The sequence below is a fragment of the Phacochoerus africanus genome, chromosome 11 (assembly GCF_016906955.1).
Source record: "Phacochoerus africanus isolate WHEZ1 chromosome 11, ROS_Pafr_v1, whole genome shotgun sequence".
NCBI classification, from domain to species: domain Eukaryota; kingdom Metazoa; phylum Chordata; class Mammalia; order Artiodactyla; family Suidae; genus Phacochoerus; species Phacochoerus africanus.
The window spans coordinates 63,187,384-63,210,366 of record NC_062554.1 but is presented as its reverse complement, the minus strand read 5'-3'; the positions used below and the strand labels follow the sequence as shown (position 1 = coordinate 63,210,366).

General features: G+C 39.7%; 1 protein-coding gene and 1 pseudogene across 4 annotated transcripts in view; both read right to left on the bottom strand.

The window, feature by feature from the left end:
• The window catches only part of FMO1 (flavin containing dimethylaniline monoxygenase 1), a 35,407-nt gene extending 14,878 nt beyond the window's left edge, over positions 1 to 20,529 (bottom strand). For 2 of the 4 annotated variants that reach the window (XM_047752953.1, XM_047752956.1), the window contains exons 1-3: positions 20,508 to 20,529; positions 11,144 to 11,281; positions 222 to 410 (exon numbers count right to left, since the gene is read on the bottom strand). In XM_047752953.1, the coding sequence (XP_047608909.1) occupies positions 222 to 410; positions 11,144 to 11,275 (321 nt within the window). In that variant the 5' untranslated portion in view covers positions 11,276 to 11,281; positions 20,508 to 20,529. Of the gene's footprint in view, positions 1 to 221; positions 411 to 11,143; positions 11,282 to 18,010; positions 18,407 to 20,507 lie in introns of those variants that run through there. The other 2 variants (XM_047752955.1, XM_047752954.1) reach the window with 2 other exon arrangements.
• Positions 19,558 to 21,052, bottom strand: LOC125111129 (armadillo repeat-containing protein 1-like; annotated as a pseudogene).
• Positions 21,053 to 22,983: the final 1,931 nt, after the last annotated feature.

Genomic DNA, 22,983 nt, shown 5'->3' with positions numbered 1-22,983 from the left:
TTATACATGTGAATCTTTAGACAAAAAATATCCATTTTCACCTCCAGATTTATTTAGAGTGATTATAAGTACAAGGGGGAGAGGAATCCAACCAGATGTCAGATGTCATCAATTTTGCCAGTTTATTATCTCATCTACAGAGTCTGGGGTAGATTACAGAGAAATAATAGAAAAAAGTATGAAATACTTCCTGATTTATTGATGTTTTGTGTCTGTCTTACCTTGAATTGAATGCACTTCAGAAGGTTGAACTGGTTTGCATACATTCTGAGATATTCCAGGAACTGAGAATTTGGCACATAGTTTGGATAATCTTCTGGGAATGGAAAGTCTGGGTAACAAGACATCTCCTTGCAGCTGTTGGAAACCACAGACTTGTAGAGGCTTGCCCTGCCTTCTTCAACATGTTCCTGTACAAACAATGCATGCACATGAGCATGTATGCACATGTGTACACACACATGAAAAGAATATTCATTTTTAGGCATTTCAAAACCTTGACTAAGATTAAAGTGGCTCAGACGATTTATATATGCTAACTGCTACTTTCTAATGGGATTTGCTGTCCTGTACTTACTTGAGAGATGAGAAGTATCAGATCCCACTATGAATATTATGATCAGAACTACGGGGAGTTCCTGCTGTGGCTCAGCAGTTACGAACCCAACTAGTATCCATGAGGATGCAGGTTAGATCCCTGGCCTTGCTCAGTGGGTTAAGGATCCTGTGTTGCTGTGGCTGTGGTGTAGGCTGTCAGCTACAGCTTCAATTTGACCCCCAGCCTGGGAACTTCGTATGCTGCAGGTGTAGCCCTAAAAAGACAGACAGACAGACAGACAGACAGAAAGAAAGAAAGAATGAAACTACAATGTTATTTATCATGTGCAAATACATAAACCTGGGATAAACTCACCTGTCCAGATTCACACAGTATCAGTGCAAAATACAGGAGGATATGGAAATACACCAGAGCCAGGAAGTAGTATCTACATGATGAATGGTTGCTAGGTTCTTTGGTTTCATGAGTTATTGTTGAAAGGATTATAGAGAAAGGCAGTTTAGATTACAAAGGGTTTTGTATCTGAAGTTAAGGAATTGGGTTTCATAGAAAGGTAATGGCAGTCTTCCAGATGTCTTAACTAGGAAGTGATTCGTATTAAATTTTGGAATGATAATTCTGGTTCTACAAAATATATGAATTGAGAAATCTGGCAAGGAAGGAATGGAGGCTAGTTAAGAGCCTGAAACTCAAATCCATGTGATTGCCAGTGATGGCCTGAGCAAAGGCAGAGGCAGTTGAAACTGAGAGAGATGGGATTTGTGAGATGGCAGTAAAGTAGAATACATAGGATTATGAAACTGGTTGGGTTTAGGGTTTAGGAGCGAATGTAGATCAAAGGTTTCCAGATTGGACAACTATGAGCATGGCAAAACACTAACCAACTTCCCACCTCAGTTTTGACTTGAATAACTAGCAAATAGCAATATCTGTGACAACTACTGCAAGGTTAAATAGTAGGCAGTTTTCATTATTCATTTAGGTATATACATTGCCTCTGTCTCTTAGATGCATTATGAATTGTTCTAATTTCAATGGGAAGGTCCTTCGTATTTTAATATCATTTGCCATCTTGGATATATATAGTTCTTTTTTCCTGGTGAAACAATAATTATTTTATTTGTGTGAACAAGTAGAAACATGAGCATGAACCTCACATTTGGAGAGGACTTACTTTATTCCCTCAAAAGATATGAATCTAGATCCATGAAATGTGTAGTGATGACAGAATAAAGCATATCTTGTAAACATATTTTTGTAGTTTGAATTAATGATACCAATCTCATCAACTGATGAGTTCCCCATATCTTGCTTATCTGTGACCTCACAGCTGACAATCTCATTTATCTGGAATAAATCCAGAAAACTAGAATCTAAATGGCTTCTGAGGAAGATGGCTATTTACATCTTGATCTTTTATTCTGTAGAAAGATCTAAAGCAGTGCTATGCAAAGTTGTAATCTGCAGAACCAGAGAGGAACTGTTTGTTATCAGTCTATGACAACATCAGTACAGAAATTGAGAGTAAGCATCTTGAAACTTTTATAGCAGTAATTTGACACTGCTCTATATCTAGGCATGTGGACTCCTTCATGATGAGTGGGACATAGATCAGTCTTGGTTTTGTCTAAGAGCCATGATAAGTTGTGTGGGATTTGAATGGCATGCTAGTCATGTGGGTTGGCTACATTATCATGTGTGATGTTTTAACATTAGTTTGAAAACTGTTATCCAAATGTGCATACAATCTATAACTATTTTTTTTGTTGAAAGGTAATTGATGTTTGATTATAACTTTACAGATAAATGATTGAAAGTAACTACTAACAAAGGACCGAAGATAAATTTTAAAAATATAGCACTACTTGCTTCATTTTGGATAGCAGTTAAAAAAATGAATGTCATGAGTTTGCTGAAATTGCTTTAAAATCTTTTCTTCCATTTCATTCAGCCTATTCAGTGAGCCTCGTTTCTCTATTAAGCAAAACTTAGAAAGAGTATAGATAGACATTACCCCTTGGGAGGAATGTTGTCATCCATCCAATCCAGATTAGATACAGTGACAAACAAGAGACGAGCTTTATTATCACATTGAAAATTTTAATTATTAATATGTACAATGCCTAGTTAAAATGTGCCTAGAGGTGATTAATATGGTATTTCACACATAATGTTTTGTTTGGCAAAAAGTCGCAAGTGTAATAGTGATTCTCTACAGTAACTGATGTGTGCACACTTTTCAAAGAACAATGTGTCCACTTTTGGGAATTGCTTTCTTTTATTTCTATGTTTGTTTGATGATATTTATTGAAATTTGTGTTACATCTTTTGACTCTATACACATTTTGAATTTATATTTTGACATTTTTCCTTGTTTCATTTTCACTTTTCTAATAGTTCATTTTTATTATATTTTTACAAATATAGTTGTCCATACTTTCTTGGAAATTAAAACAAACAATCCTGTTCTTCTCTATAGTTTGAGAAGGAGAGCTGCTTCTAAATCTTGTTAAGAATTGTTTGGGGCATCTTATTAACATGTAGATGTTGATTCAGTATGTCTGGGTGAGACTGAGATTCTGTATTTCTAACAAGCTCCCACACAGATGCTGCTGAGTCATGGACCATGCTTTGAGTAAGAAGGGTTTAGAGCAGTCTTGCCTAATAGAAATGTGATGTAGGCCACATACGCACTTTAAAAATTTCCAATAGCCACATTAAAAAAAGTAAAAAGAAACATGAAATTAATTTTAACGGCATATTTTATTTAACTCAATCTATCAAATTTTGTAATTTCAATGTGTAATCAATATAAAAGTTATTAGTGAAGAATTAAAATTGTTTCTTATATGTCTTCTAAATCTAGTGTGTATTTTACACATCTGAACTCAAATGCAAAATTTTTGGTGGAAAAAGAATTCACATGTACAAATAGTTAACAAATATACTTAAAAATTCTCCAATAAATGTACTGATTATTGCTTTTAAATTAAAATTAACTAAAACTAAATGTAAAAATTCAGTTCTTAAGTCACATCAAGCTACATTCCACACTTACATGTGGCTGGTAGCTACCTTAGACAGCACAGCTTTAGAACATCCTCAAACTCGAAGCCAGGTATTAGAACTAAATTTAGTTTTGGCTTTGGTGTAATTAAAAGTGATCAAGTTTCCTCTGTGTTATAGGAAAAAAGAGAATAGGAATAGCTCTAGAGAGCGATAACATTGAGAAGTGAGAGCAAATAGCAAGGGAAGAAACTATAGTGTAAGGAGAAAAACATTAGTAATAAACACTTTGGGGTCAGTTTGTATATGACTGAAGGGCTCTCATTTTTCTATGGCATCTGATAATAATTGTTAACACTGCCAATTTCTAGTTAACAATAGTAAAAGGCTAAATTTGGAATAGATACTGTTGAAAGGTGGGTGGAGATGTGCACAATACCATGCTGTAAAGATTTCCATAAAAATGGTTTTAAAAATTTTAAAACATTTTGTAATGGCATGTTTAAAAATCAGAGTAGTAGGGACTCATTGGAAATGGATAAGCCAGAGAACCATGGTGACCTGAAAATGAATGAATATACAACCAAAAACAGAAAATAAAAAACAATAACAACTCTTGCACAATTTTATAAAATAATTATAAAGGCAGGAAGAAAAAACCTTTCAGGAAACACTGAAGCCTACTGTGAAATGTATCACAGATGTCAGTTGAGGAGAAATTGTAGTTTAGAATGGAAATTTAGCCTTTGTTTGTTTGTTTGTTTGTTTATTTATTTATTTTTGGCCACGTGTGTGTAGAAGTTTCCAGGCAGGGATTGAAGCCACTGCAGTGACAATGCTGGGCCCTTAACCAGCTGTGCCACAAGAGAACTCCCAAAATTTAGCCTTTAGAGTGGAATCCAACCTCACTTCTTTGCTCTGTCTCTCTTTCCTCCCACTGATTGTTTCTCCTGGTAAAAGACCAGATCTGGAGTGTTTCGGATATATACAGAAAGCAGGGGCCCAGGCTACTTCTGAATGGGCTTTGCAGGTCCTGAGCCATCCCCACCAGTGTTTGCTTCAGTGAACAAACTGCCCCCAGTGATTCCTAGGCCCTGAGGCACTCTTGACATTGTCTTTGTGTGGATGTGCCAGTTGGCCTGCCACTGTGAGTTGTGGAAGCACATTCTTCCTGAGAAATGAGGAGAGCACTTAGGGGAAAAATTTTTGTCCTGAAGGGAAAACTGAATGAGAGGGGAAGAGGGATGGACTGTAAAGAGAGGGAAAATAATAAGGGCAAGAATGGAGAGGTTTCTGGCTTCCCGGGCCACTTAGTACTGCTATACAGTGGGAAGGGCATTATCATTCACTAGAACACTTCATGGGATTCCATGAACAGTCCAGGATTTGCCTGCTCTTATTCTTGAGTGGTGGCGCAGACTCTGGAAAGGCATGGAGTGTAATTCTTGACACCTCAGACCCCGGAGTCAGGCAGTCTGGGTTCATATTCAAGCTCATATTCAAGTTCATTTTTAGCTGGATGACCCCGGGAATTTTCTTAATCTTTCTTTGCCTCAGTTTCTTCCTCTATAAATAAATAGGAGTAATAATAGTAATTTTCTCTAGGATGAAATAAAATGATAGCTCTAATGCATTTAGAACAGTGCCTGGTAAACATTCACTAATTTTAACTTTTTTTTTTTTTGCCTTTTCTAGAGTCACTCCCACAGCATATGGAGGTGAGGTTCCCAGGCTAGGGGTCTAATCGGAGCTGTAGCCACCAGCCTACACCACAGCTCACGGCAACGCCAGATCCTTAACCCACTGAGCAAGGCCAGGGATTGAACCTACAACCTAGTCGGATTCATTAACCACTGAGTCACGATGGGAACTCCTTTATTTTATTTTATTTTATTTATTTATTTATTTATTTTTTTGGTTAACTTTTTTTTTATGACTCTTCTGCAGTTACAATGGAGATTTACTTTCTCAAGCTTTGCATCCTTCAGAGAGGATTATAGGCAATGGGAAGAAAGCTTTGTTAGGTCAGAGTTCTCTCCTTTCTCGTTTGAAAAACAGATATAAAATGATAATGAAAGTCATTCCTGTGTAGACACATGAAGACACTCTCTCAGGGCACAACAATCACACCTCTTGTTCTCAGGAAAAATTATTTCTTTCTTTTTCTCTTCTTGGAACAGTTAAAACCCATTTTACCTTGTCACCTCCTCTCCCTATGGAGGGTCAGACTGTCCATAGTCTGTATATCTGTTTTCAGACCTACTGCACAGGAGAGCTGTGGAAAACCTCAGAGGAGATTTGAGGAACCCCCAAGATAATATGAATTTAATAAATGTTTGTTGGATATATGAATAAAAGGAAACCTACCAATATTATTCAACTTTTAGAAATAAGGCTTTAAAGAAGTAAAATGGCACCCAATTAATAATTCACTTTAGCACTTATAGGAATCAAGCTTAACACACCCAAAGAAGAAATAACTAGAGAACAATTCCTCAATGATTTATGGGGTGAAGTCACATTTCATAATTGCCCTCACTGGATCTAAAAATATGATACATAAGGTATGTAGTAGGTGCTCAATACATGTTGGATAAGCAAAAGGAAACATGTACAAAGGAAAAGACCTTGATGCACATAGGAAGGCCATTGTTCCAGGGAGGGTTATTGTCACAGGGATGTGAATTACCTGTGGTGTAATTACCTGTAGCTGATGCCAATGTGGTTTCTACATGAAGCCTGTTTCTCCAGGTTACTACTAAAGTTCTCTAAGAGTAACACTAGTTATGAGTGACAGGACAATTCCTCACATTTTATGTCTTCAATTTTTCCTCTACAGTTGAGATAATTAACATACAGCATTACTGTTCTTAGCCTCCCTTCCCTCTCAAGAGCTGAGGGAGTTGGTTGCGGCACACTCACCTCCCACTGATACTTGAGTTTGTGGTCACAAGTGGGTTCTTTACCAACGTATACCCTCTTTTTCAAAGGTTGCCACCCCCTCTCACCCAATGAATGATGGACTTTCTTTTCCATTGCACCCATGACCTGCTTCCTCTTTGCTTGACTGTGGTCCAGAACAGAGTTGTACCCATGTGAGTAATGAATTAAGTGCAGTAGTTTATAATCTCTGTAATTTTTGGGTCATATCTCTATTTGTAAATGGAAAACTTCTTCATGCATATTTTATTGGGTTTCTGCAGTTTCCCTATTTTTACATTATGACCGCTTCCACCCAAAACAAGCACTAAAGATTTGCCTTGTACACTCTCTGAAAGCACAGTCCTTGCCTTAGCAGACTTGCTAATTTTGCAGTTTTAAATGGGCCACCTGCTTTGACTGCAAAGATATTTCCAACAATCTTTGATGGTATATGTTGTGTTTGTGTGTGTGTGTGTATTATGTGTGTATGTGTCTGCTGGGGTAGAAGGGAAATGGAGTGTGTCTCTAGAAACACCTAGAAGAATCAAAGCATGTTAGAGCTGCAAGTCCCCTTTAAGGTCAGTTAGAGATTTTGAGAACTATAGAGGAATCTCAAGGAAGTACAGAGGTGCCTTAAAGAAGCAACTGTGTGGGAGTTCTCTTGCGGCACGGTGCATTAAAGTTCTGGCGTCATTGCAATGGCCCGGGTTGCTGCTTTGGCACAGGTTTGATCCCTGACCTGGGAACTTCCATGTGCTGGGGGCAAAAATGAAAAAAAAATGGGAGGATTGCTGAGTGAGTTTTTTTTTTTTTTCCCTGTTTCCCAGGACCCTAGTAATTTGGTTTTTATCTATTTTTAAAACTGACTTCATGTTCTGTGAAGTGGGCTGAAATGACTTGTTAATTGGGTACCATTTTACTTTGGCTACTGTTGGGTCATCTTATTTCTCATCCTTTTGATATCCTATCACAGCTCGCACAGTGTCCTTCTCTTTTTTGCTTAATTCTCTACACCCATTCTCTATACACAGTCCTTCATCCTCCACAGATGCCACATTTTCCTGAAAGAACTGAGACTTCTGGCGTGTGTGCTCCTGCATCTTCTTCCCCTCACCTCACTATTTGTCCTTTGTGCTCACTTTTCCTTCCCCTCCTATCTCTGAAGAAGATGTGCTTTCTCCACCTTTCTAAGGCAAAAGCTTCCACTTGGGCCTGCAATTCCAGTCCTTCCTTTTTCTTCTAGGATCTTGTCTAAGTTTGGGCTTATGCATTTAGTCATTTCCTAATCATCCAGTTATTTTCTCTTTACCTATAAACATAAATGGGTCTTCCTATCATGCAAACAAAACAAATACAACAATAACAACAACAGAAAAACATCTTAATTCAGTTCGTTATCCATTGCTTTCTAAATTGAATATGAATCCCTTGCCCAAATACTCAGCCCCTGTCCTTCCCTTCCATGATTTCTCTTACACGTACCACATACACCATAAGCTATTTTTACTTTCTGAGCCTGCCCCATACTTTGTCTTTATGGTTTCCTCTCTGGTATCTCCCACTCAATCTCATTTGCCTGTTGAAATTCTTCAGAGTCAGTCCATCACATACCATCTCCTCCATGAAGCCTTCCTTGGCTTCCCTCAAGTGGATATGATTCTGGCCTCATTTAAACACTCATAGAACTGTCTCTGACTTGAAAAATCCTGCCCTTTTTCCATCAGCCTGATAGTGCCCTCAGGCAGGATGAGTGTTTCTCATTTTTGTGTCCCTCATAGCACTTTGTGCATAGATGTTTGACCTGCCGATCACACTGCCAGTGGGGCACAGCTAGATCTAAAACTCGTTTCTCTCAAATCTTTTTTTTTTTATTACTCAAATGAATTTATCACATCTGTAGTTGTATAATGATCATAACAATCTGATTTCACAGGATTTCCATCACACAGCCCAAGCACATCCTCATTTCTCTCGATTCTGAGGTCAATAATTTTTTTATGTTAATAACTAGGTATCTGTGATTTATAGAAGGAGCATTTTTGTCTGGTATCCAAAGGTCTCTAGGCTCACTTTTCGTTTTGACTGAGATCACATTAACAAAAAACTCTGCTCATTGTCCCTCTACTCTGGCAGCTTTATCTTGCAAGCCTGCTCTCAACTCTGATGGATTAGTAGTGCTTCTCTGGAGCACTGTGTTAAGAAGGATTCTGAAGCTCATTAGGTGAAGGGCATCCTGCTTGATTAGCAATGATGTCAATGGACATAGACATAGAAATAGAGGCTAGAGCTACAGCATACATGTAGGGTTTCTGCTGTCCTTTTGGAATGCATGGGAATAGATGTTCTGTTTTCCCTAGGCCCCTTGGGAGGTCTCTGTGCATCAGTGGTCACATTTGGTGGTTGGACACATTTCAATTTTGCATCTCTGCTTGCTTAAGTTTTAAATCTTGTATTTCTTTGTTCAGTGTTTGCTATAAATTATCAGTCTTTGCCTCCATTTTATTTCTAATGTCTGGCAACATCTTCAGCATCATAGTCTAAAGTCTTTTTTCCTGGAGGCCAATAGTCTCCAGATCACTTAGTTGTTTTTCTGGGTTTTTTTCTTGTTCCCTAATCTGAGTTATAGTTCTCTGCCTTTTCATTTTTATAAGTTTTTGGTGTGGTGTCCTTTTTGCAGACAATAGAGTTGTAGCTTCTCTTACTTCTGATGTCTGCCCCCCTTGTGGCTGAAGTTGGTACTGGGGCTTTCTGTAGGCTTCCAGATGGGAGGAACTGGTGCCTGCCCATTGGTAGGTGGGGCTGATTCCTATCCCTCTGGTGGGGGGGCTTTGCCTCTGGGTGAGATCAAAGGTAGCTGTGTGCCTTGGGGGGGGGGGGGTCTTTAGGCAGCCTATTTACCAATAGGTGGGGCCAGATTTTCCAAAAATGTCCACCTCTAGAGGAATACATGCTGATGAATATTCCTGAGAGATTTGTCTCCAATGTTCTTTCCCCACAAGAGCCACAGTCACCCTCTGTTTTCCCAGGAGATCCTCCAAGAACTGCAGTCAGGCCTGACCCAGATTCCTATGAAGTCTCTGCTTTGCCCTGGGACTCAGTGCATATGAAAGCCTGTTTACACCTTTCAAGAATGGGGTCTCCATTTCCCCCAGTCCCGTGGAGCTCCTGCGCACAAGCCCCACTGGCCTTCAATGCCAGATGCTTTGGGGGCTCTTTCTTCCAATGCCAGATCCCCAGGCATGGAGACTTGATGTGGGCCTCAGAACTCTCACTCCTGGTAGGTGAGTCTCTGTGATACAGTTACTTTCCAGTCTGTGGCCCTCCCACCCTGAAGGTATGGGGTTGCTTATATCGCCTAATCGCCCCTCCTACCTCTTGATGTGGCCTCCTGTTTGTCTTCTGGAGTAGGATATCTTTTTGAAAGTTTCCGGTCCATTTGGTTGAAGGTTGTTCAGCATTTGGTTTTATTTATTTGTTTATTTTTTTATGAGAGAAGGCAAGCTCTAGTCCTTCTATTCTGCCATCTTAATCCCGTCTCCAGTTGGACACATCAAGATATACAGTTCTTCTTTATGTGAGTCAAGTGGTCTATACTGGGAGAACTATGACTAAATTAGCAACCTTGGCCTCTCTGGAACTTTGTTTGCTGAGTTAGAAAATAATTACCTTGTGCTTGTTCCAATGAGACTGGGATATCTGACACCTTGCTCCTTTTCACTCTTCCTGGCATCTTTCTCTTTAGCACATGTAAAGCTCATGGGAAATGTTCTTGCTCTCCAGAGAAAGAGGGAAAATAGGAGGCTTGGAGGGATCTGATGCCAACAACTCCCTGGCTGTGGAGCTCATAGGGTTTCGCTGGCCTCCAGCAGGGCCCCTGTGGTTTCCCTGGGCTCCAGGCCAGTCAAGAATGAGCTTTATAATTGCCTCTCCTCCTTCGGCACCGCTTTCCCCTCTTCAATCCAGAATGTAGCTGAAATTTGAGAATACTACTTTTTTTTTCTTTTTTTTCCCCTCAGGCAACACTCAGCTCTAAACTCACTTTCTTTCTTTTTGATTTTCCCAAACCCACTTCTTTCCTTCTCATTGTTCTTTACATGGGTTGGAATTGTCTGGGCAGCAAGACCCTGAGTATAGAATTCATTCTACACTGAATTCCTATGTCACTTTACTTACAATATGGCAAGGCTGGTAAAAGAAGCAGGTATAAGCAGCTTCGTTTTGCAGGCAGAGGCTGAAATTCCTGTGCTGTGTTTATAACTTTACCCCCAGCGCTGCAGTCTCTTGCTTGCTTCAGCCTCCATGATTCTGCTCCTATCCCCCTTGTCCTGGCCTCTCCTGCCTGTCCAAGCCACTCCATTCTCTTCCACCCTTTGCAGGCATCTTTCTTCCTCTTGGCTCTGGATGATGTTTGCAAGGCAGCTGATGCACTTCATGCCCAAATTCAGGCTGCAGCCTGATTCTTTTTTTTTTAATTTATCTTTTAGGTTCTTCCTGGACACTCCCTTTCCCCCTCCCCCATTCAGCAGATGTTCCTAGCCTCTCCCTATAGGTGCCATCCCTTGTGGAAGAAATTTAATATCTACTTGTGCTGATCAAGCCATTTTCCAACAACAAACTTTTCCAGACATACGACAAAGTTATTGAAGCCCTACTTACAGTGAATCTCCACAGCCCCCCAAGGTCATCGCTCCTCTCAAAGCAGGTGGGCTCCAGCCCTTCCTCCAGGCAGCACTTGATGGAGGCCAGGCCACTGACCCCAGCTCCCACAATTGCAACTCGCTTGGCCATCTTCTTCTGTATGGGGAAAATGAAGCAGAACCTTTAATTCTTAAGTGAAAGCCCCACCCAATACTTGGCTGCTCCAGCAAACCAGAAAAACAAATTTGATAGATCAAGGGATTTGCTCTATTTAAACATTCTCTACTGGTTTCTGATGTTGTGAGTGGGAGAAGAGAAATGTTCAGGAAGCTGGTTTAACCCTGTGCTTGGTATGTTACCACCCTCTCACTTGGAGCTAGCGTTAAATGATAGTACAGTTGCTGTCAAGAGTGTAGATTTTGGCAGAGTGGCCGAAACCAGATCCTTTAGTGGAGGGAGTTTTAGTGCTGGACTGTGCAATTGCCGCCAGCCTTCCTCCACTAACTCTAGAGTGGAATAGACCAGCAGCAGACCAGGAAAGGGTCACCTTGTCAAACATGAATCTTTATAAACATATGAAACTAATGCTCAGATTGGTGTGATAATGTGGCACAAGGCTGCACAGCAGCTGATGGAGTGGAGTTGGGATGAGGAGCCAAGCCACTCTGTCCACCACAAGTGCCCCTATAGCACTGCTTTGGGTGAGTCCCAGTCCCTATTATACTTCCAGGGCCCTGGCTGTGCTGCCCATCATCTTCCTATCTGCTGCAGTGGGTGGTCACCAGTGGAAGAGGGTGCGTGGTGGAAAGGTAGAATGGAAAATCATCCATCCTCTCCCCATTGGATACTGATTCACCTCCAGGGAGCGTGGAATGGTCACCATTGGCACAGGTGAAGGATTGTCTGGCCCCAGGCCATGAGTTAGCAAGAACTTGTATGAAAGCTGAGAAGCAATGTAGTGTGTTGGTTGAACAACCAAGCTCTGCACCAGATTGCCTGGGTTAAAGCTCAGTTCTTACAGTTACTGCTCTGTGATCTTAGGCAAATTATTTAACCCTTCCGTGCATAATAAAAAATGGAGAAAATAGTAGTGGTTTCCCTGTATTATTATTTTTATTATTATTATTAATTTTTAGGGCCGCACCTGTGGCATATGTAAGTTCCAAGGCGAGGGGTCAAATCGGAGCTACAGCTGCCAGCCTATACCACAGCCACAGCAACACCAGATCTGAGCCTCATATATGACCTGTACCACAGTTTGCAGCACCCCAGATTCTTAACCTACTGAGTGAGGCCAGGGATCAAACTTGCATCCTCATGGATACTAGTCGGGTACTCAACCTGCTAAGCCGCAATGGGGAACTCCTCCTTGCAGTGTTTTGTAAGAATCAAATGAGTTAACACCTGACAGTTGGCTTGGAAATGCTCCTGGCACATAGAAAATTCTCAATAAATGGAAGCCATTGCAACCGTAAAAACATTTCCCCAAATTAGCTTCCCATCAATGAGCCTCTGTTTTTTGTTTTGTTTTGTTTTGTTTTGCTGCACCTGAGGCATATGGAAGTTCCCAGATCAGGGATTGAATCTGAACTGCAACTGTGACCTGCACCACAGCTGTGGCAAGGCTGGATCCTTAACCCACTGTGCCGGGCTGGGGATCAAACCCAAGCCTCCACAGCAACCCGAGCTGCTGCAGAGACAACACCAGATCCTTAACCCACTGCACCACAGTGGGAACTCCAAAGAGCCTCTGTTCTTTTAATTTCTACAGCATTTTAGTCAATACACACATATTTAACACCACATCTTGTAATTTTAAGTGCTGTTCCCAAATATTTTTTTGGTCACAATTTTCTTTCCTCCAGTTAGTAAATTTTTAAAGTACAGAATAGATGCAAGAAGCACCCCAAAGACATTGTTTTCCTGAACATTTGCTTTTTATTGTTTTATAGTTAGCTCTCTCCACGAAAATGAATATACATCCTTTGTTTTTCAGGATTGGGAAACAGAGAAATAGTTCAACTGCTTTGTTCCCTGCTGTGGCCCCAGTGTCTAGGGCTGCACTTGGAACATAATGTAGGTGATGCTCAAAATCCATAAATATTTCTGAAAGGAGATGAAAAGGCCCATTTTTTCAGGTGTCATGTAAAATGTTATAGAGCTTATTGCTTCCCTGTGGCAAGCTCTCGATTCAGATGGAATTGCCTTGGGCTCACTTTTCCAAAGAGGATAATTATGGACTCTTACTCCAAAGGCCTGATGCAGTTCTGTAAATATTTACCTTTAAACAGTTAAAGAATCATCATGAGCAGAAAGATTAGAATTACAGCTAATCGTGGAATTGAAGATGGTATGAGGAGGTAAATTTTAAGTCAATATAAGCACTTTCCAGCTTTCCCAGCTCTGATATTTATTTTGTTCAGGCAGAGTCAGTATGATGATTTTTTTGGAGATATCATAAGTAGGAAATTAATAGGTTATATAGAGGATGGAATCAAATGCTTGATAGGGTCCTATCAAGCCAGATTCTAAGATTAATTCTCTGATTAATTTAACCTTCAAACACTCAATGAGGGGCTTCTATGTTGCTAAGCCCTGGGCAAGATACTGAAAGTAAAAAAGATGAATAAGGCATGATGCCTTCCTTATGATAGGAGAAGTGGGATTTGAAAATAAGTACAAAATTCTGTGTCAAGTTCTAACTTGATATGTCTCATGTATACACTGCCATAAGAGCATGAAGAAAGAGGTGCTAATTCTGACTTTAGGGTGGTAGGAAGGTAACACAGAGGAATACTATTTACTCCAGGTTTTGAAGGATGAAAAGAACTCCAGTGGTCAGAGGAACAAAGGAGGTGTACTGCTGAGAAAGGGAGCAGTGAGAGTAAGGGTCAGAGATGGTTCTGAGAAGCATCATGACTGCCTGACTTCACAAAGGGCTTGCTTCTCTCTTTCTTTTTTTTTTTTTTTTTTGCTTTTTTTAGGGCTGCACTTTTGGGATATTGGAAGTTCCCAGGCGAGGGGTCCAGTTGGAGCTACAGCCGCTGGCCTACACCACAGGCACAGCAACTTGGGATCCAAGCTGTGTCTGCAACCTGCACCACAGCTCATGGCAACACCAGATCCTTAACCCACTGAGTGAGGCCAGGGATCAAACCTGCCTCCTCATGGATCCTAGTCGGGTTAGTTAACCATCAAGCCATGAAGGGAACTCCCAGAGCTTGCTTTTCTTTGGATGCTGCAGGAAGAGCGTGTTCCTCACACAAAGGCACTGCATTACATTGTTGATTCATTGGATCACATGTTAGTCTTTCTGGATAAGGCTATATGTTTCCCTAAAATAGGCCATTTCCTTTGACTTCTTTCTTATTTTCTCACAGCTTCTAGTTGTATGCTTGGTCTGTACTAGTAGTTGCATAAATATTTGGCAATGGGTTGATTTCCTGATGGGTAAAATGAATTAATTTATCACCTTATATCTTTTTAATTAAAACAAGAATGGAGCAAATATCTCCTGGGAGTTAATATCCTGGGTCAGAGATTATTTCCTCAAAATGACTTTCTATCCAATGTACAATAAGTCAAAATCCCCTACCCAGGTCACCAGTGTCTCAGTGTGGGCCAGATGCAGCCGGCCTTCTCTGAACAATTAACATCCCTGGGGCTTTTCAAAGGACAGTAGGAAAGTTGCCAGTTAGAGACCTGAGTCTGTAGTCCAGTGTTGGCTAACTGCTAGCAGTAGGACATTACACAAGAGATTTGTTTCTGTATCTCAGTTTCCTGCTCTCTGAAATAAAGCTAGAAGTAGAACCTGTTGTAAGAATGAATCAACTAATGCATAAAAATCATTTAGCACAGCACCTGGGACATTCTCATCTCCGAAAAGATGTTGCTATGTTATTTTTATATCTTCAGCAGAGTTTTTAATCTGATATTTTTGTGGCTATCTGCCTTGACAATTTTGGGTTTATTTATTTGGAATCAGAGTCATAGGGTCAACTAGAAATAGATATCTAAAGGTTGTCTTCTAGCAAGTGAAGGAAATGAGTAGGGAAATATAGGAATGGTAGTGAGAGGAAGGGAAAGAAAAAAAGAAAAAAATAGGCTCCAAACTCATCCTTAAGGATTTTTTCTTTCTTTCTTTAAGTTTTTGTTTCAAACCTGCTTGATGTGTCACAAACACAAACAGGAGAATACATGAGCATATAAGCACTCAGAGTAGATGCTGCCTTCACATGCTGATAAAAAGGAATGCTTCTGACCACTCATTCAAGTATTGATAATTATACCAAAGTGATTGAAAATTAATAAATACTTTTTAGAAAAAGTGTCATTTGCTTTTTTATTTATTTTAGCTAAAAATCATTTCCAGTCAGTGACTACTATACTTTTAGACAGGGTGATTGATAACATAGCAGGAAACTTAATTAGGGTGAAAAGTACACTAATGCCACTGGTTATTAGAGTACTATTTCCTATGCTAATGCAAAACTAATATTAAAAATTCTATTGCTCCTTATGTGACTATTCACTAAAAATGTGGCTACTCCTTTGTTGGAGGTTTGAAAAGCAATTATCAATACTATTATTTTAATGAAGATAGTCTCCTCAAAGCTGACTAAATATGAAAGAAATAAGAAATAAAAGTAAAAAAAAAAAAAGACTACATTGGCAAAGTGTCGCTGGATGAAACTGAATTTATAAAAAAAAATCAAACAAATAACTTAAGCAACACAGAATTGCTAAATGAGTTGGGAAATCACTGTCGCTTACATCAAAGTTATCAATTTTAAACTATAGGATTATAAACTATAATTCTTTTCCTAGGCATATTAATTAACTAATTAATTAATTGTCTCTTTAAGGGTCGCATCCATGGCATTTGGAAGTTCCCAGGAGCTGTAGCTGCTGGCCTACACCTTAGCCACAGCAGTGCAGGATCTGAGCTGCATCTGTGACCTACAACCACAGGTAATGGCAACTCTGGGCTCTTAACCAACTGAGCAAGGCCAGGGATTGAACCTGTGTCCTCATGGATATTAGTCAGATTCATTACTGCTGAGCCACAATGGGAAATCCTCCTAGGCATTTTATATTCCTGCCTCTATTCCAAAGTAAGATGTAAATATATAATGTACTGAAGTCAGATTGAGTGCACATTTTGGTTTATTAGAATGACATAAAGGGTCTGAACATGAAGCTAGGGCTGTTGTTCCCAAAATTGTGTTCAGAAGCACAGAGTTATTTTAAAAACTTCAGGAAAGCACAGTAATACTCCGTGTCTGTTGAACACTGAACAAAATTGCTAGCTGGAGGTAGTTCATAATTTTAATACCAGATAGGGCTGCGTTCTATCGATGACGTTACACCTTTGCAAAGCTTGGTTTTTGGCAATTGCAATGTTAAAAAGCAAGTAGTGCACGAAACTTGGTCAAGGTAGAATAGGAAATGAAGAGAAGATGTTTGATCGGATTCCAAGGGTTGAGAAGTGCAGTGCCCAGCAACCACATAATCCTCAATATTAAATAACTGTGATTATTTAATAATGAAATAAAAATACCACTTTTCTTTCAATTTGTATATTATTTTTTCAAACAGCTACAAAGTTGTTTGATAAAAGAATAAAAATGCACATACAAAGAATAGAAATATATAAGTTATTGGGCCTGACTACTTAATATGAGAAACTATGGTCTGGGGACTCTGTGAGAATTACAAAATAAAGAAGTCCTTGAATGTATGAAGTTTGGGAACCTCTAGATTATAGTCTTTCCTTCTGGATATATTTTTAATTGATTTTTAATTGGTAAATAAGATGGAGACCTTATCCGCCAGTGTTAGGAAAATGCAAATTATCCTTTATCTGAGTCTAGCAGTATATCAATTGATTAATTTCTTAACTGCTTATAGTGTGACTCACCTATGTATTTCCTAGGAAGCCATCTTCACTAGTGCATTGGAATTGCATCTAGTCTTTTCTTTGTATATTACCCATTCCTCTCTCTCTTCCCTTTTCTCTTTCTCTCTGTCTCTCTGTCCTGTGTTCTTTGTGTCTTTCTCTTTGTCTCTGTCTTTCTCACACAGAGATACACACACACACACACACACACACACCTCAGTACATAGATCCTGGCACAGGCTGTACAATGATATGATATTCTTAGTGGGCTGTGCATTTCAAGAATAAGCAGAGAGAGTAGTTGAATGGCAATTGAGGGTGAGTGAAAGTGCCCACTTAGCCCTTAGGAACAAATGAGTACCAGCCAGTAAGAAATTTGGATTAGAGCAAGGCCATTCTCTGGGATTTCTATCCTCCAGCAGTTCCCCACCAATATAAGCCTATTCCTAAACACAACCACGAAGTAAGAAAAATTCTGCCAGGCTCTGCATTCATCATACCTGTTACAAGGCTAAAGATGTTCCCTAGGCTGGAAGAGAAACTAAGAAATAACGAAGGATAGACTAGTTTCTCCACTTGTAAATCAGATGGCATTCAACTGGATATCTACAAGAGATTTTCAAAACCCTTACAATTTATAATCTTATGAATTCAGCTGGAAGTGGGACCAGAAAAAAGATCTGACAATAGTATGCAAATCAAAACATTTTGTCATGATGCACAGAATGGAGCACTTTTAGCAATGGGAACCAAGGACAACACGCCGACATAAATTAGATTTGAAAAGAGAGGGGGTTGTCCTCTCTTTCCCAGCATGTGCCCAATGCCAATATCTGGTAGACAAACCCCCAAAGCATTGTTTGGCACCATGTTAGAAGCTATTAATGGAAATACTTGAGAAAAAAATACTGATTTTCCTTTGCATTAGGAATCCAAGTTTTATCTTCTAATTAACAACTTAGTAATCTACCCAGCAAAGTACTTACCAGTGTACACAGAAGACTTGATAATATCTGACTTTACTGTCCCCAAGCACTCAAGCATTTACTTACCACTCTCTTTGTACTTTGAGGCAGGAGTGGCTTTATAGCTCTTCCACAGACTGAGGGAGTGGCATTCTGGTGAGGTGATTCTGTCCTGAAGCTCAGTAACAAAACAGGAAAAATCTGGGCCCCACCTCTCTAATCCAAGGGAACCAGAGATTTTATCTTGTTGTTTATGTACTAGAAGTTCCTGCTGCCAAGACTTGCCACAGTGAGGACTTGAGCCTGCAGAAATCTTATGGATGGATGATCCTGAGCCTGTGCTGGCCTAGGAGTCCCCAGTACACCAGGCTCTGCATTCATCATACCTGTTATGCCGAATTTGGAATCTAAGTTTAACCATTGTTTATACTTTAACTTGAATACTTGCAACAGCGAAATGCTGAAAGAAACACTGACTGGTGATATGCACTTTAGATTATTCTTTTCCCTGCAAAATAGAAATCATCGAGTCACAGCAGCATCTTCATTGTTTATAGATTTCATTCTTTAAAAGGGAGGGAATAAATGAAATAAGGTGATTATGACAACATCTTGTACACCAGAGATTCACTTTTAAGTGATTTGATCCACTTCCCATTTATAGAAAATCATTATTATTATTATTTTAAAATCATATATCACCCACATGATTAAGTTCAATTTTTAAAGCCTTCTTAAGTGTAGATGACTAGCCAGGCACTTGGAAATACGACAAACCTATGGGAGAAACATGACTTTGGAGTCACAAATCCTGGGTTTAAGTAATGTTTTCACAAGTTAATTTCTGAGTAATCTTGGAGAAATTACATAACTTTTTAAAGCTTAAATTTCCTCAAAGATAAGCATAATAATTCTTGCCTCAGATAGTTGTGGTGGGGATTAAATGAGATGATGCACATAGAGAGTCTTGTACATATTAAACACTCTGCAAATAGCTGTGGTGATGATAGAAATAGCGGTGATGATGCCATTACCAGAAGAGAGAACGTGTCGTTTTGTACTATTGAAATGATTCCCACCAGCACAGAGAGTAAACTCCAAGAAAGATTGTGTAAGCCTGAAGAAGCAGGAGGAAGGTTCTGGAAGGGCAAAATTTTTTTTTCTTGATTTCTTTTTTCTTTTTTCTTTTTTGTCATTAGTAATGTTGTTTCTAGAAACATGGTTGGCAAAATTAAAAAAAGGCACAAAAGGAGATTAATGATAAATGTTAACAACTTTCAGTGAAGAGTACCAAAGTATGTTTTACAAAAAAAAAGCAGAGAAAAAGTTCAGTAATTCATGCACAACTTGAGCTTAAAAAAAAAGGAACTTCTCTTCAGATAGGCCCTGAGGCTTGAGAAAATGAGTTTTCCTAATCACATGCTTCATGTAAAACAAAATGTAAAGCTGCACATATATATATATATATATATATATATATATATATATATTTTTTTTTTTTTGGTATAATGGTGAACCCATTTTTTTTTAAAGTGAAGCAATTAAACAAAGGAAAACAAAAGCAAAATACCTTCATAAACAAAGTAACTCCACCTGTAGCCTCTGTCCTTTTTACCACTTAGTGGGGTAAAATGTCCAATAAAATGTAGGATGCAGCATACTCAATCATGTAATCCAGAAACTTTTCATGATAACTTATTTCAAATTTCCCTTGACAGTTCACCACAACAATGGAAAACTGGCCCCTTGTTCGTTCACACAGTCCTTGAGCCCCAAAGTGAAGTCACCAGTTAAACCATCTGGATAAAAAGTTTGCAGCTGTGCTCAGCCACCTGGCCCCACCCTCTGGGTGGGAGCCCACCTGGGACAATGCTTTGTCCTGCTCCTTTGTGGGACTCTCGTCCTCAGGCAGGTAGTCAGGCAGCTCTGTATTCTGTTCTACTTCCACAGGTGTGTCTTGGAATGGGACCAGCCTCTCTTCTCCACTTTTACTTTTCACAACTTGCTGAGTCTTCATAACCTTGGTTGATGCTATTGCTGATGCCAAAGCCACTGCTGTCAGATCTGAACAGATTCTCACTACACATCTCTGAATGGCCATTTGAAAAGTAAAGCTAATAACACCTTTAATTTTTAACAAAGCCTCTTCACATAGATTTCTCCGAGACGTATCATCAAGACCATCTATATGCAAAACCACTGTTTTGGCATGTTTGTTTGTAGTTCCCAGAAAAAACTGAGCTTTCCTTCGATGTGAATTCATTTAATTGAAACTATCACCATCTGCCATATTAGAAGATTGAAGAATGTCATAGATTTCAGAGGCCAGCAGTTTTGTTTCTCCTGGAGTTTTGATCTTCTGCATAACATTTTGTAAGCTTAACATCATATCCAGCTCTCCTTTCATCTTTTCTCTGTTAGCACAGCACTCTGCCAAGTATCAAAGAGCAAGCAAAGCTGAGTGAACAACAGGGGGGTTGGGATGGTCCTTAAATAAAATAAGGCTAGGCAGACATACCTGATCCTGGACAATGGCTCTTCGATTTAATGGATTTGCTGCCAAATCCTGGAGCTGGCTAACCACTGAGAGAGCATTGGGTTCTTCGTTCATGGTGGAGGAGGAAGAATTCATCTTCTATGCCGGACACATGAACAAAATCTTAAATTCCCTTCAGCGTTCTAGGAATCCAGAGCCTGCCTCACCATCAGGGCCACACCAACGGATAAGGTAGACGTACCTGGGAGGCACGAAGCAGTTCCCTCCTTCCAAGACGGCCTCAGCGTGGGCTTTTCTTGATTTTTGATATAGTATTAACATAACCTCTGGCCCTGCATCCAGACAGCCTTCTGCATCCCTGGGTCTGTTCCTTGCTCATTAGGCTCACCTTTTGCCTTATTTCCGGTTCATTAAAGCCTTGGCACAGAGAGAGCATTGTGGTCTCTGTTGAGCTCAGCTGCCTTCCTGCAGCTATGAAGTTGATAATATTTGGATGATTTCAAAGCTTAATTTTTACCCAGAATGTAAGCCTTCAAGACTGCTATTAATTCACATGTTTTTGTTTGTTTGTTTGTTTGTTTTTGCCATACCCAGGGCATATCGAAGTTCCTAGGCCAGGGATTGAAACTGAGCTCGAGCTGCAGTTGTGACCTACACCACAGCTGTGGAAATGCTGGATCCTTAACCCACTGTGCCATAGCAGGAACTCCCCAAGTGTGTTTTTAAAAATCAAAATATGTTTGACATTAAGTCATGGATACCTTGAGAACCAGGGCCACAGTTAGTGTTCCAAACCCCAGTTCTTAGGCACTTACCATGATATGTACATGCACCCTTGGTGCATGCTAAGGGGGTCCCAGGGCCTTATCAGGTATCCTGTTAACATAAGTGGAAACAAAAAACTTTATAGTGTTGGTTGAGCATAAATGTGATCATTTATTATGATAAATGATATCATTTTCCATAATTAGCAAGAAACTTGTGGTAATTAAAAATAAGAAGGCTGAACTTCAGTAGCACCTTCACTTTCTGCTATTTTTAGGGTTTACTGTCAGTTAGTTGTACTTGAGGTCCTGAAAAGAGAAAAGCTACTAGGTTCCTTTTTGAAGTGAACCTATCCTCTGAGAAGCAAAATTGGTAGATGATAATACTCTTTAGGGAGCAATTTGGACTTTCTGCCTTTTGGGTCCATGGTAGGATTGAACTTCTTGGTACCTTAGTGGTTGGCTGGGGACATGTGACTAATTCTGGTCAATTTACTGTAAGCCAAAATAACATGTGTCCTTTCTTGGCTTAGAGCATTTAATTGCCAGTATGAGATCCCAGAGCACTATTTTTTTTCCTTCAGTGTGGCGACCAGCAACGTTCAACATGGCTGTTCCATTAGCCTGGATGCCTGAGTAACTCTGATGAGCAGAGCCTGTCTCTCAATAGCTACATAACATGAAAGAGAAATGATCTTTGTCCTATTTCAAGGTTTTGAGATTTGGGGATTCCTTGTTAATGTATCTTATCTAGCTTGTATTGATTGATGCACTAGAGGAATGTTTCTTGGCTCCTTCTAGTATTTCTAAGTAATCTTCTTCCTTCTTTTTTTTTTTTTTTTTTTCTTGTTAGGGCCACACCTGTGTTATATGGAAGTTCCCAGCCTAGGGGTCAAATCGAAGCTGCAGCTGCCAGCCTATGCCACAGCCACAGCAATGCGGGATCCAAGCTGTGTCTGCAGTCTATACCACAGCTCACACAATGCTGGATCCTTAACCCACTGAGAAAGGCCAGGGATTGAAACTACATCCTCATGGACACTAGTTGGGTTCGTTACCACTGAGCCACAATAAGAACTTCCTCTAAGACACCTTCTGAAGTCTTGCCTCCCTTCCTTTCTTCCTTTGCTCTGATTCATATTTAGAGCCATAGAGATTTTTTTTGACTGTGCCCACAGCATGCATAAGTTCCTGGGCCAGGGACTGAACTCATACCACTGCAGTGACAATGCCAGATCCTTAACTGCTAGGCCACAAGGGAACTCCAGAGCCATAGAATCTTAAAAAGAGCATAGCATTTACTAAGTTTTATTCTCAGTTGTAAATTGGACCTAGCCAGTGCACTTTTTTTCTTTCTCCCTCTAAAAAATTTTAAAACAACCACAACTCCCTACCCTTAACTCCATCACACAAAAAGCATTAAGGAGCTCCCTATGCCATTCTCAGTAGAGGTTTTTGGCTTTTGGTCATTTTTAAAATACATTTGTTCTTAAGTGGGTTTGCTTTCCTAAGTCCCTTTCTCATTCAGTTTGTTCTCTTTCTTTTTGTGAGAACACAGCTGTAGAAAAGTAGCACTGAAAGAAGAGGTGGAAATAATACCATGTCTACTTAAGGCCAATTATTTTGATTCAAATGGGTCTTTCCTCTGTCAACAGTGGTGAATTTGTACCTCTACCATCTAATGACCAGGGCAAATAGCAGCCCCTTTCTTTTAAGTTCCCTTAAATGTCTTT